We start from the raw sequence: 15,938 nt of genomic DNA on the forward strand, positions 1-15,938 counted from the left end.
ATGTATACATCAGATATAACACTGAAGCACACGTCAAGGACCACAATGGCTAGTGCAAAATAAAAGCTATAAAATCATTGTAAAAGGAAACCTGATTTTAGCTGTTCTATTTATTCTTCTTAGATATAAAGAGGTGTATATACTGTATACACTAATTCTAGGTGCTCAATTAATTGTTTGGGTAGAGATAGGTGTATATAATTGGGTTAAAAAATAAATAAAAACAAACATATAAATAGAAAAACTAGAATAATAAACAAATCTGAAGGAAAATAGAGCACCTAGTCACAGCCTACTTATTAGGACAGAGGTGAACGGTCTCCTGTGTGAAAAGATCTAATGGATAAAGAAACAATAGTGGCACTGTGGTAACCTGAATTAAATTTCAAGGGAACCAGTAAAGGTATATTAAAGTAGTATATTTAGTAAACACAATAAATTAAAAATTATAATACAAGTATCATACACATATTGTATAGAGGGGAATTCAATTGTGTAAGTAATGGATACCTGACATGCTATATTCAATTCTTTATGCTAACAAGCATGAGTGCCATGGGTGCCCTTTAGTTATCACGCTTGTCGCGCCTAAATGTACCGGGTTTAGATGCATAAAGCGGCGTAAGCCTCGTAAAGTCCTGGTTAGCGTGGCCACATGGCAGTTAGGTCACCCAAAGACCCGACTTTCACTTGCACCAGATCCGAGCAATAATTGAATAGCTCAGTCGGGTGTCCATTACCAACGGGCACCAAAACAACAATTCAATCTCCCCCATAGATAGAGCAATAGTGTTCAACACAATAAATATTTTAGACTTTAAGTTATTAGATACATGAATGTGGAACCAAAAATAGATCTGGGTGCAGTTCTTTATAGCTCAATAAAAGTTGTGTCTAGATCGACACTCCCACGATTCAGTGATCATAGGAGCCTAAGTGTGGGGGACTACGATCTGACCCCTATGTACCCTGCAAATACCGGTATACCAAATCTTGGGTGAGATCACACCTTTTTACTGTTTTGTTTTTTATTGCTCCTGTATGTAAGCTGTTGCTAGATGCTTTCCTTGTATTAAATGTAAAGCAGAGTTTGGCTTGCCTCGCAATAACACAAAGGGCTTTGTTTTACTGTGAGAATGATGGAAAATTACGACGGTGCCTTAACATCACTCCTGACAGTTTCATTTAATCGACGAATTGAATCCATCCGACTGGAACCACGTTCCTATAAACCACTCTTACAGCTATAGAGCTTCTACCAAAAATATAAACAGGACTGAAAAGGAAAGCAGTCTTTACCAGTTAGTAGAATGATTTCTTGGTGAAATTATATATATTTCAGAGAAATATACTGTAACGTACCAGATTGAAAACATCACAACCACACACTGTAATTACCTATAGTGTAGTTTCTCAATATTGGGAGGGGGAAAATATCCATGGACACCTGATACAAGTCAAACTAAGGTTAGATACTGGTAAGGTACTGGATAGTATATCAATATGCTGGTAATGTCCTAAGAGGATAATGGGTGCAGCAATACCCATACCAAGCTGCCTATTAATTTCAGCAATACCTACAGATATGCAGTGTTCACTCTAGGTCTGGTGTCGGACCTAGAGAAAGGGCACTCCGACATCTGAAAAGGGGGCGTGTCTAAGATGCGCCTCCTTTCCATCACCCTTGGGGGCGTGCCCGGCACTTACAGACATGCCAGGCCACCCCCAAGCGATCTTTTCTTTGTGAATAGATGCCGGGCAATTCACCAGCGGTGACCGCTGCACCGCTATTTTTCCCACCCACGGGGCACTGTGACCCGCGGGTCAGGACGACACCCGGCAGGCTGCTTTAGCAGGGCGCATTTTGCCCTTTTGAAATCGGGCGGGCTTGGCACTCCGTTAAAACAGCCTAGAGGGAACGCTAGATATGTCCTTCCTCGTCTATCCTCCGTGCGCTATAAACTGTGCTACACAGGGCGCAGGAGAGCAGTCTGCTCCCGTGTGACGCGGTCAGCGACTGGCATCTTTTCCACTGTAAATGTGTCTTATTCACAATGGGATGCGAATGAGATGCACAAGCAGACTTTGCTGATTAAAATGATATGTGGCATGTGTATGGTCTGTGTGCAGCCGAGTCTGTAAAATCATCGGAACGCGGTGCGGGAAAAACAGCCACTGACACTGTAACGTAGCATTTTGTATACAGACACAGCTGCAGTCGCACACAGAACGTATACATGCCGCATATCATATTAATCAGCAAAGTCTGCTTGTGCGTCTTATTCGCAACACGTTGCAAATAAAATGCATATGCGTTGCAAAATAGACGTACGAAAAGATGCTCGGCGTGAGTATTCTCGCACGGGACTAGGCGCGACTGGAAGGGCTGCTTAACGACGTTGGACACATCTGTACCAGGATGTCCATCGGGAGTTGCAATGGTCAATAAATTATCTATTGGTGTAATAAGTCCAACAAGATACCCATTTCTTTGAGTAACTTCTAAGATGTATAATATTGTTATAGTGGTTACCACCTGAATGTCTACCAGCAAATATCCACTATTTCTCACCCCATCGCCATATCTACCTCTCTGCACTTGAGTCCTGGAGTGCTATACAGATTGCTTATTTTCCCTAGCAAGCAGATTGTGGTGAGAGCACATAGCTTCTAATTGGTCTTCAGTGGCAAATGATAAGGTAGCATGTGCACCACCGTATGAAGTAACTGTACAATACCAAGGGCCGATGATTGCTATCCTATCCTCCCTTCATCACCCTCAATGCTTTATAACTAACTAGTATAGTTCCTCCTATAAATTTAATTTTCTTAACTAGGAACCTCTTAAAAATATCTGTAATTATGATCGGTACAAATCTATGCTGTGAAATGCGCGCTCTCATTAACACTTTCATTGCACTTTACCATGGTTGTGTGTCTGTCTCTTTCTGTATGTGGTGGTGGGTTGTTTTAAGTATTACAGTTGTTTTTTCAATTTCATTTCAACAGCATAATATATCAGCAAGGGCAAAATAGTTATCCTACTTGCCATTGGCAAGAAAAGCTTCATCAGGGCCATCATATTATGTTCTACCTCCAAAGACCATTAGAAACAAGTTCTCCTAGTTGGAGGAGGAGGGGTAAAACATTTCACAACTTAGCTGAGCAATTCAAACAAAATGTCATATTTACTAAGATGACCTCAAGAATGAGAGAAACATCTTTGAAAAGTGTTACAGTTTAATTAGAATTTATGTCATATCTTGTCCTACATTTCTATGGTAAATTGAGGTTAACTATGCATATATTTACATGCATTACACTCATTATCAGTATAAAGGCGAGTCTAACGTTCCTACAAAGAACTAGTGTAAAGAATATAAACATCAAACAAGTGACAATGGAAAATGGTTTTAATTGTCTATTTTTAAAAGCTCTCTCCAGATGACAGTGACAAGGACGCTCATTCTTCCTGCACTACCAATAAATAGCCTGCTAAACCTGTCTCTACCCTCTAAAGCCAATAACACAAGTCACACGATTCCAGGACGAGGGATCAGAAAACAAAAGCCGAACATACAATTAGCCAATTAGACAATATAGAACCAGAAAATCTAGCTAGCAATATGTGCATTTTTGTAATATTAGCTGAATATATGATTTTAAAAAATATTTTAAATACGCAACTGTTTTTTTTCTTTTTTTTTAAATATTAGATTAGGGGAAAAGGGAAAGTGCCACCATATTTAACAATGGAAATAGTTCTTAAAATTCTTACTAAAATAATAAAAAAAAATTCATAGCCACCAATATAGAAGGATCTAGAGACGAAGTATGATGGGAGTGATTAGGGTTAAAAGGCATCTAACAAATTTTAAAATTGGCTGCTTAAACTCAGTGGTGTGACCAGATAACATACCATGTCTGGAGCAATTTAGCAAATATGTGACTCCTGCAGGCATCATAGATAAGTGTAAAGAAGCAATGTCAATCGTGGCACAAACGCTACCCATATATAGTAGTTTTAAATCGACTCTTACAGCAGCTGCTGCTCCCTTTCATTGGCCTTTCCCTCATAAGGCCGCACAAATAACGTTATCTCAATAATTGCTATTAAGGTCTTCACAGTGGTACTTGTGGACATCAGAAAGTATCTGACTACATAAGAGTGCCTCTTTTATTCAGGTTCTAAAACGGCACTCCCTCCAGACACCCAAGTATATGTATTAGACACTGTGCAAATAAAATGTTAAACATTTTTTTTTTTCTAAAAACTGGTCACTCAATTACAAGAATGCATGTAAGGGCAGTGGACTGTATCAAGAAAGCACTAAACACAAACAATTAAGCCACAGAGAGATTGAATAGGCAACTGCAAAATCTGTAACATATGATAGACACTACTCGATGTAAATAGCTGAGTACCACTTGAAAATAGCTAGATCAGTGGTTCTCAAACTCACTCCTCAAGACCCCACACAGGTCACGTATTCCAGGTCACCCAGCAGGTGCACAGGTGTATTCATTACCCACTGACACATTTTTAGATCCACAGGTGGTGATAATTATTTTACTTGCGATTCTGTGAGGAGACCTGGAAAACATGCACTGTTTGGGGTCCTGAGGACAGAGTTTGAGAACCTGTGGGCTAAAATATACCTACAAAGCATGCGTGTCACATACATGTTGGGTCTGAGAATTTTCCTGGTGCGATTCCCTGTTGTCATTATTATTACCAGTTATTTATATAGCGCACACATATCCTGCGACGCTTTATGGGTACAAGTTTTTGCCTATTTAATATCTATTTTTCTTTTCTTCCTTACTTGCACATTCTTCATAACCGGATGTCCTTCTAATGGTTTCTTTTTAGTGGTATACAGAAAACTATAATCAATGTTTCCATTTCTTTGAGCACAGTATATATTCTTATATTGACAACTACAATGTATAGGATATATAGGAACTATTTTGTAGATTTAAGTGGCTGTGATTTAATTCACAATAATTTTTTATTTCTTGCGAGTAATATATATTATTATCCTGACAATGTAATTATAGGTGTGTTACCACAATGCTAATCTGGCAATAACACTATCTATTTGCTTGGCTCACATCTCTACATTGTGCATAGTTCTTGATACATGTCCCTACCGCTACGTTTTTTTTGAACATACAGATGTGCCCAAATACATCTATCCTCCGTGCGTTACAAGTCGCGCCACACATAACGTGGGAGAATAGTGGCGCTGTGCGTCTTTTCGTGCATTTTTTTACCTTCAAATGCATCTTATTCACACAACAATGTGACTAGATAGCACAAGCAGCTTCTGCTGATTAAAATGATATGTAGCATGCCTATGTTCTGTGTATGAGTGCAGGTCTATCTGCATGCGAAACACTACGTTACAGTGTTACAGCCACTTACATTGTAATGTAGCGTTTCGTATGCCGATACACCCGCACTCGCTCACAGAACATAGGTATGCTGCATATCATTTTAATCAGCAGAAGCTGCTTGTGCCATCTAGTCGCATTGTTGCGCGAATAAGATGCATTGAAGGTAAAAAGACGCACGAAAAGGCGCTCTGAGCTAACAAGTCACTAGAAGGGCTGTTTAACGCGCAAAGGAGGCTAGATGTATGTGGACTCATCTGTATATTAGAAAAAAGTGGTGAGTGACTAGCTTCTTGGGGGTTTAATATGGGTTATTTCCCTGCATTTTTTTATTTTTACATTTTTTAAGTGTTAACTTTTTTTGATAATACAAAAAAGTTAAACTTAAGTCAATATAATGATAAACTCTTTACCAACTTGGGTGTCTGGTGGCATACACTCTTATTCAGGACTTCTTCTCTCTAGTGAGTAGATTCACCAAAGGGCGGTGTGTTTTCTGGCATTTCCTCGTGCGGTTTTGAAGCCACCATCAGACACATCGCCATCCCAATTGTCCATTATTATAGAATAGAAACCGCCAGATTTATCAGCTATTTTGAAACCATCAAAATAACCAGCTGTAAAACAGAAGCAGTTGTGACTGGCGAGATAGCTCAAACAATAGGCTGTTAGAACTACTGTATGTGGGTAATCAGAAAGCGATGATTCCCAATATACCTTAAAGCAGGCAATCATTAAGTAATGATGAAGCAGGAAAATAACATTAATAACTCCCGTGGGGGAAATATTTTATTCACATATTTGGGTACAAAAATAATGTTTAGTTTGATTAAGAGAGCATTAATTATAGTAAATGGGAAATATTAATTGTTAATTAGTGTTAAAATAAATATATTTATGTCAGGGGCAACATTTATTCCTTTATGGCTGTATAAAAGGTGCACACATAATAAAATAATAAATAATGCCCCGTTCACAAATATATAGTTTTTAAATACCAAATAATTAATATTGATGATTGATACAGAATATTGCTCTCTTAATTAAATGAAACATTATTTTTGCTGCTGGTTTTCCTGGCTGTTTGGAGCAAACCGCCATTGGTTAGGGCATTTTAAACCAGACAGTAATCGCCAGAGGGTTTAAAAGCAGCATCCACATAGCAGACTAGTAAATCTGGCGATTTGGAGGTGAAAATCGCCGACGATGGACGTCAGGTTGAAAACGCCACCAAACCCGCCCTTTAGTAAATTTACCCCAAGGTATGCAGTTTCTCCTTTTAACCTACGGAACTTTTATGATATACATTTGTGCATAAGAGCCCTTATATGATGCAAAGTAACTACCCCTTCCCCCATACTATAGCTTTACACCATAAAGTGGATCCATGTATGGCAATTATGACAATCAATTATTTGTATAATCTACCCAAAACCAAAAAAAAAAAAAATCTGTAAGTAACTCAGAGCAAATCCCAACTAAGTCACATCTCCACTTGCGGCTGAATGTGTGTGTCTGGATAAGAACCGGATGCTTGCACATAGTGCCGTACTGATGGAATTGTGGGCTATGCAGCATTGTGTGAATAGTCACCGGTTACAGCCGCCATCCACACACTTGGTTTCATACATGTAATACGTCCCAGCCCTATCCTTGGTGCAAGAGATCTGTCTGAAAACAGACGGCACCGAGATGGAACTCTGCCTCTGCCGTGATTCCCACACACTCGTTAAGCTTAGCTTACATACAAACGTCCCATTACCAATCGGCTACGCTCCTTCAGCTCTAAGTACAGATGCGACTGAGTTACATACGTAGATGCGCGCTCTCAGCTACGGAACATGCGCAGTATGAAAACACAAAAGTTCCATCTGTCAACGCTTCTTCAGCCCTTTAATATGTAAGGGGAACAGATGCAGCGTACAGAGGACTGTATAGCCAATAAACCTGCTACACCGCAGTTTCCCAAACTCAATCCTCAAGGCACACTAACAGGTTTTTAGTCTACACACTAGGATTTTTTTGGAGCAGGGTGCTAATCACACATTTATTTTGAAGAGCAAAATTGCATTGTGTGGCTACAGCTGTGTAGCGTAATATGAATTGTAGGCACAATGTGAGGTATAGTATTATATGTATTATTAAATCTTTCCCATTCAACTCCCCACATGCCCCTTTAATGACCCTCAGACCACAACACATGCCTTTTCAATGCCCCTTAGAGAACATTCCACATGCTTTTTCAATGCCCCTTAAATCACACCACATGCCTTTTCAATGCCCTTTAGAATAATCACACATGCCCATTCAATGCCCCTCAGACACCAAACATGCCGCTTCGATTCCTCTTAGACCACCACACATACCCCTTTAGTGCCCCTCAGTCCTCCCCCCTGTGCCATCAGACCACAACGCATGCCCTGAAGTTCAGTGCTCCACAAAGTAACTGGAGACACCTGTGTCATCAGAGAGGAGTACAGGCTGCAGGCATAGGGCAGCAGTGGTGCGATCATCGAAGTCTCTGCTCATGTCAGATATGTCTGGAATGGGAGCACCTGCTAATAGCACACATCCCTCTGCCAAGTTTCCCGTGTCATGGGGGGCGTGGTCTGGTTACTAGTGTGGTGCAGTGAGCCTGCCCGGAGGAGGAGGGTGAGCCTGCCTGGAAGAGGAGGGTAATGGCTGCACGTGGGGGAGTGTCCAGACTGGCTTATTATCCAATCAGCATGGCGTTTCCTAAAGGGGGCAGGGCGCATTTTTCCATTCACAAAATGGGCAGGGTTCGACGCAATGTTAATTCTGCCTAGCGGGAACACTAGGTTTTACGGATATCCATGCTTGAGCACAGATGATTAAAACAAAATAACTGAGATACTAATTAAGGCACCTATGCTCAACTATGGTTAGCCTTAAAACTAGGACTGTTAGTGTGCCTTGAGGAAACCAAGGACTACACACTAGATATTATGCAGCAAGCAACCACCCAATCCTCTCCACTGACACACGGATAATGTTAATATTAATTAACATTCTGGTAATCAGAGGGAAGCATTCGATGCAGCTAGGGTGAGAGTTAGCATTGAGATCGCTCTGCGAACACTCACGCAGAAAGAAAGCCATCACAGAGTGAGCGTTTGGGGGTGGTAACATGGAAGTGGTTGGAGAAACACAGGCGTGCCTGTCTATTTGAACGACGTTGCATGGGCGTGCATAAATTAGTCACTACGTCGGCATACGCAGCTTGAGTACTCACTGCGTGCAACATGGTTAGCAAAGTCAGACCTGATGTAATTCTGCATGAGGGGCCGATGTTACTCGATGTTACCGATATATACGCAGGATTTTAAAGGTATGACGGATGTGAGATAGCGGTAGGGGGGACAGTGGATGTCTCTATGCGGTCTGTGTGACGGCTTTGTGATTGCATTCATTAGCATATTTCCGCAGCAGACCTCCGTGCGTAATCGTAGCTGCGATCGCAATAGCGATCCATAGTGAATCAGTTCCTATATTTTTAATTTAAAACGTCAAGTCAAATTTACATACAGTGAGAGGGGACACAACATTAGCTGCCTCTTTAAATAGGCTGGAAACTTCCTAAACACCTTCCTAAATTAGAATCCACGGGGGTGTTAGGCAGTGTTTGTTTACTCAGCATCAGAACTATGTTCCTGACTCCAGGAGGGTGTTGTAAAACATATTATTAGAAAGACTTTATAACATACAAATACAGATATCAAGCTTGGGTGGAACCAAACACCCATCAAGTACTACCTCAGTTTCCCAGCAGACTATGACTCGAGTTCGTAGGACAGGCAGCTAGCGCTTGCTTAGCACAACTCTGTGTATGAGGAAACCTGTCCATTACAGTTCTGCAATAGCTGCTACAAATCTACTAGGACACTAATGTAATTATGCTCAATGAAATCTGGGGTAAAATTATGACATTTGCAGCTCAGGACACCAATGGCTTTTACACAACACCTATCAGAGCAAAGGACTCATTATTCCTTTTTATGAGCACACATCTCTTAATCCACATGACGCGGGGCATCACAAGTGTGAAATAAAGTGAAGAGCATGTGAGACTGCCAGGAAGTGGATGACCTAATCAGCGAGAACCCTGCAGCACCCAAACAGAATCTTCTCATAGAGAAAGGTGACCTCCAGGTTCCGCAAATATGGTCAGGCACAGCTGTACGTACTTATATAGTGCTCATATATGTAAAAGGGGAAACACCATTTCTTCACTGAATAACATGTTTGAGGCTTAGCACAAGCATAACAGTTAACGTCCCAATTAGAGATGAGCAAAAATGTTCCAAACTACTGTACACAGTAAAATATTTGCCCAGCTGAAGTTGGCGCGTTACTCCACCAGAATTTGGACCCAAGTGTTCTGCGCTGCATTCCTCACATTTTCATTCTGCCTGGAACTCAAACTCCACCACAGACCAGAATGAGTTGACCATCATTTTGCCCGGCTCAAGCCATACATCACTGTTGCATGCAAATTTTGTGCGGAATGGGAAATCAAAAGCAGAATTCAAGGGACCATAATGTCAGAGCTGTGTGTCCAAATATGTACTTAAGCAGACCCTATGAGGTTATACAACCCGTGCAGTTCCGCTTTCCTGTCTGGGGTGTCGCTCTCTGTTCTGGTGCTTCTAGTACACTCAGCTGATGCAACAAACTGCTGAGATACAGACCAGATTGTGCTAGAAGCACCAGAGCAGACAGCATCGCCCCAAACAGGAAAGATGAACTGCACGGGTGGTGACAGACGCAGGGTGCTAGCATGAACACTATGTACACATTTTCATAAGTATCAGCAGTAGTTATTTCTCTGACAGATGTATGCAGTAAAGCTTCAAATAGAGCACAGTTATTGGTAAGCATGTTATTTCTATGTATTCCACAACGTACAGACTGTGCAGAAAATGACTGAGGATTCTGTGCCAAAATTAAATCAAAAGGAAGATTCTTTTAACGTAAACGTCAGAATGGAAGGTTGTCTATAAGTGTAACTTACACATCCAAGACTTGGCACTAAGGCTATACAAAAGCAAACCTGCACCAGATAACTATGTTGGTGGGCTAGGATAATAAAAGCACCGGCAGAATATAGGAGAATATAACTGTATATTGTATCCCAGCAACAAGCAAACGTAAGCTAGCAAAAGAAGAATGCCATCTGTGCTCAAGCATGGATATCCTTAAAACCAGAACAGTTATGCTGGGTACACACTAGACCCACTGTGTATTTATAATGGGAGCAGGGTGTGCAGTGCACACGGGCGGTGCAGACCCTGCACTCATATTATACTTACCACTCTGGAGTCTCACGTCGTCGCCAGTGTCAGCACTGTAAACAAACACATTTTCCCAGCGTTTTGTGCACGGACAGTTTGAAAAACACAGGGAAAATGGACGCCATGGCCATTTTCCCGGGGACCTGCGCATGCGCTGTAGACTCTGGGCACACTCTACTGCCCAGAGTCTATCAGTGCAGCGCTGTGCTCAGTGCCCTGCCTGCCGCCAGACTGAGAGGAGGTGGACCGGGACGGAGACTGCACACAGGCCCCCTCCTCTCTTGAGACACCCCTGCACTAGAGGATACAGAATGTTGTCTGATCCGACATATCGGGCACGTCGTCTAGTGTGTACCCACTATGTCAATGACGATGTATGTTCCCGCGAGTCGTCAGTGACATACTCCATCGCCCCTATATGCAGGCCTGACGGAGGTTATCGTTAGCAAGGGCCATGCTGCCGAATGCAGCATGGCCCCTGCCGGGCCCGTCGCTGCAGATGTTGGGCTGGGTACACATCATTGCGGGACTGGTAAATCTGTGTCGGAAGAAGCTGACACTGGCCTTGGCACTCAGAAAACGGGGTTGACACGTCCCCATTTCCTGTAAACGCAAACGTCGCCCCTAAATGGCCGCAGCATTGCAATTATACTGCAGCTTGGGGGCACTGTGTGTGAGCTCGCAGAACATGCAGTACGGGGCATGCACATGTGCAGACCATCCCACCATCGGAGTTGTAAGCAAACCATTCGGTTTGCGTACATCTCTGAGTCAGGCCCTCAGCACAATAACATGCAACCTCTTTCATGGCAGATAACATGGCAGTACTTTCTGCCTATTTGTCTAAAACGTTGCTTCTTTCCCAGTACATAGCTTCAAATTGCCTCTGTCGCATAAGCCACACAAAGGGGTAGATTTACTGAGACTTCAATAAAGGAAAATAGGTATTGCCCATAGCAACCAATCATGTTCCTAATCAACAGCAACTAATCAGATTCCTAGTACCTTCTAGAAAATAATAACCAGAATCTAATTTATGCTATGGACAACGCCTTAATATTTAGAAGTCAGTAAATCTACCCTTAAATGGTGGTAAACATTATGTAGATGAACTCAATATTTAAGAGAAAGCATCTTATAAATCCTCTATGACAATGTGTCGCAATGAGGTCATTAGATCCCAATGAAAAGTTTGTTGTTTAATGAACAGCAATAGCAACAATGACCTCTTTAGACAATGAAGATTAATAAGCCTACTAATCAAAATACTGATAAAGAACATTGACATTAGAACAAAGCAAAAGACAATGTTGTAAAAACACAAATGCATACGAAGAGAAAAAATAGGTAACATATCTTGGTCATAGAATGGCGAGACTAATGCCGGGTACACACTAGACTATATGTCGTCTGATCCGGCCGGATCGGACAACATATCGGGGAATATTATCTAGTGTGTACCCACAATGCATGCAGGTCCGACGTGCAACATAGTCAGTGAGGGCCATGCTGATGAATGCAGCATGGCCCCCTCTCTCGAGCCGTCGCTCCCGGCATCGGCAAATGTGTATACACTTGTCCTTGCCGGCACCCCGCTGAGATGCATCGCTAACGAGGTCGGTACACACTGGACATCGTCTAGTGTGTACCGGCCTTAAGAGTCAAATGTAATAGCCAGCGATTAGCGGGAGCTGGCCAGATAGTTATTAGATTTAAAGGATTTGGGGGGCCATTTAATAAGCCTTGGATGGAGATAAAGTGAACGGAGATAAAGTACCAGCCAATCAGCTCCTAACTGCCATGACAGACTGTTTGAAAAATGACAGGAGCTGATTGGTTGGTACTTTATCTGCATCCAAAGCTTAGTAAATAGACCCCTTGGTTGGTTTTGCCTTTAAATTAATTGCTGATTTAAATCTAGTGACTATCATGCTGGCTCCTGCAAATCGCAGGCTATTACATTTGGCCCTAAGGCGTATTTTTACAAACAAACTATTACAATGTGCTGTTTTTCCAAACTGCTTTTTTGCTCAAATCAAGGGAAGTGCGCCTTTAAATTTCCAACTCTAATCAGGATTTTATTTTTTAACACTTTAACACCTAAGCATATCATGTGCAAGAGAATGTGTCACTGGAGTTGTTATATAAGAGGTGCTAATTAGCACTTATAACAACCCAGGACTCTTTCTTCCCCCATTGCTTTAAGCCATAGTCAAGACAGTACTGTATGTGGATAATGAAGCCAAAATCCTTATAAACGCAGAGTCTGGTGACTATGGAGCAGACACATATGGTAACGTAGTACAAGGGACAATCTCACTTGCACACTTTCTAGCATATAGCTACCACAGTTTAATACTGCAGCAGTACAAATCTTGTATATTTAAATATGGAGAGTAGCTTTTTACTTCAGCAGAAACATCATACCAGACGCAACAACAGTGCACTACATGCTGGGACTAGTATTTCCTGGCTTTAGTAGCTAAATCTCCAATTATCAAGCTGTGCAAAGGTTCAAAGGAAGAAACACTGCCGGATTTAGCTGAGGGAAACATGCGGTCTCTTATATTACATCACTTTGATGTAGTTTATACAATAATTCCTACCTACTACAATCATTATCTCAGCCCTTCACATACTCACATCTACATTTCAGGTACGCACTATTTAAAACACTTGGAAATAAAGGTGCTAGCTGCACGGAGCAGGCCGATAAACCTATGGGTGAGAAATACCCCAGAACTGCAATATGCCATATTAAGGTCATGAATTAACCCAGACACCACAGATCTAGATCTGATTATTATATCAAGCTGTGCTACGAATACAATGTCTGGCAATAGCGATGCCTTATCAATGACCAATCACGCAATATGTAATCAGTTAGCAGTAAGATAAGCAGAGCAAGCACAGGACCTGGTATGAACGGCAACAGATGAAGCTGAAGTATTGGAGCATAATGAAAGACGGGGGAATTCTCCACTGGAATGTAAATTGCAATTATATCCACGGTGCACACAATTTGCAAAATGAAATGCCAAATACAAGATATAAGTCAGTTCACTTATCAATGCAGAGTCAATGTAAAGCAACAGAAACGTAAAAATATTGTGACAGGGCTCTGTACATATACAATCAGGCTCTGCTGCCAATGACAATGTAACAGTATATACATTTGCAACTATGGACTATAACTCAGAAATAATGTAATAATCATGACATGGCCATAAATAAAGCAGCTCCACCTGTAATAATAGGATTGCTGTTGTGACGATCATCAGAACAGACTGCAGACCATGCTGCAGTGTATTTATATTTAAATTCAATGGTACACTAAATGAAAGGAGAACGGAAAAAAGAAATCCCAGTTCCAAAGAATACCTACCCCCAGCCCTAGAGCGGAGATCAGACACCGTGGTCTGTACAGTCGACATATTGCTGGCAGTGGATGATGCTCCTCAAGTCCTTTTAACAATCAAACTGTTCAGTTGTCCTGAAAAGAAAGAAAGAAAAAAAAAAGATATAAATACAAATAGAATATATTGGTGTCAAACTTGGAGCAGAGTAAAGCGATATTGCAGGGTATGAACCCCTGACCACCATGCACAGGAAACAGCTTAGTCACCTTAATCTTATGCAGCAGAGGAGGAAAAAAAGACTTTAAAGAGTGTTGAAGAGCAGTCAGTGCAACTGGAATAATGATTGAAGTACAGCAAGAGGACATCAAATAGATATATATATATAAATATATATATTTAATCAGATAGATGAGAGTAAAGGCCATATTGAAATAAGACAGCTGTATACATGACACAAAACAATTACTAAGCACTTATTATACAGTGGGAGGGGGATTATGTCATACTAAAATGGGGGTTAGATCCCAATATAGAAATGAATGAGGTAATCCTGTATGGCAGATAGCAGAACTACAATATATGCCACAGCAGGACAGGAAGAGGAAGGTATGGGTGGTATATGTATGTCTCTCAAGGGGCTGGGGGGAAACGACATGTAATGAATGAATGAATGGATAGATGGATGAATGAATGGATGGATGGATGGAGGAGCTGTGGGGAGGGGGGGGGGGAGCACTGCCCCTGTCTCATCCAGGGGGCGGACTGCTAGGAGGGAGATGACAATGCAGAGTGGGGTTAATAGGGGGTCAGGGGCTCAGTCACAGAGGGGGGCACAGGGAGGGTGCTGGGGATACTTGGAGGCTGCTTATCTGCAAGTTACCACCAGTGACAGTGTGTACGTGAGAGGGGTGATCACAGAGATGGAAGCTGGGGGGTAGCAGTACCGGGCTGGTCCTGTCCGATGAGCAGGGCCGATGGTGGGGACTGTCACTTCATCTCTCCCCCCGCAGCCCAGCGAGCCCTCCGCAGTCCATCAGTGCAGGGCAGCAGCCGGCCGTGTGTATCACTGAGGCGCCTGTCTGCCTGCCCACTTCCCTGGATGCATGTGTGCCCCCTGCCTGCCGTATGCGGATCCACCCACTGAGACTGGCTCACCGCGGCTACCGCCTACTCTACGGCTGCTCCTGCTCCGTACACACACTGACTGACTGACTGAGGGCAGCGAGAGACCAACAGCTCGGCCGCCCGCTCCCTGATCAGAGCATACCACTCAGCATGGGGGGGACACTGGCCTAGCTGCAATCTATAAACTGGCAGGGACGCCGGCGTCTCCATAGTACACAGAAATGAGGCGTCTAACGTGGGCATATGATCGCGACACATAAATGCACAGAGAAACCAACTCTCACTATCAACGAACGAGGGTACATCCCAGCCGCCCCTTCCCCCGTCACCTGTCCCGGATGGTAGCGCCTTTCTGTGGAATCGTTCGCAGCCTGCTCTGCTCCGGGCAGACACTGTCACAGCAGGCAATGATAGAGGAAGTGGCAGTGTCAATCTCTAATATTAAACCCTGGGCAGGGAAGTGGCAGTGCCAGTCAGTCTGTATTATACATCCCAGTGCAGCAGAGACAGCAGCGCCGGTGCCAGACTGTATACAGCCCAGAGCAGAAAAGTGGCAGATGACAGTGTATAATATACAGCCCAGTGCAGAGAGGTGCCAGACTGCCAGTATCACAGTGCAAAGAAGTGGCAGTGCCAGTCTATAATATACTGCCCAGTGCAGATGGGGGGCAGTGCTATGTCAGTCTGTAATATACAGCCCAGTGCAGAGAAGTGCCAGTATCATTCTGTAATATACAGCCCAGTG

At 42.6% G+C, this 15,938-nt stretch overlaps 1 protein-coding gene across 4 annotated transcripts in view; it reads right to left on the reverse strand.

Moving 5' to 3' along the window:
- ATP8A1 (ATPase phospholipid transporting 8A1) overlaps nt 1–15,275 on the reverse strand; it is a 197,281-nt gene extending 182,006 nt beyond the window's left edge. For all 4 annotated transcript variants that reach the window (XM_088450578.1, XM_088450575.1, XM_088450577.1 and 1 more), the window contains exons 1-2: nt 15,013–15,275; nt 14,095–14,202 (exon numbers count right to left, since the gene is read on the reverse strand). In XM_088450578.1, coding sequence (XP_088306704.1) covers nt 14,095–14,143 — 49 coding nt within the window. In that variant the 5' untranslated portion in view covers nt 14,144–14,202; nt 15,013–15,275. The remainder of the gene's footprint in view (nt 1–14,094; nt 14,203–15,012) is intronic.
- Between the last annotated feature and the right edge of the window lie 663 nt (nt 15,276–15,938).

This window comes from Taudactylus pleione, unplaced genomic scaffold (assembly GCF_031769625.1).
Source record: "Taudactylus pleione unplaced genomic scaffold, aTauple2 ptg000519l, whole genome shotgun sequence".
In the NCBI taxonomy this organism is placed as follows: Eukaryota; Metazoa; Chordata; class Amphibia; order Anura; family Myobatrachidae; genus Taudactylus; species Taudactylus pleione.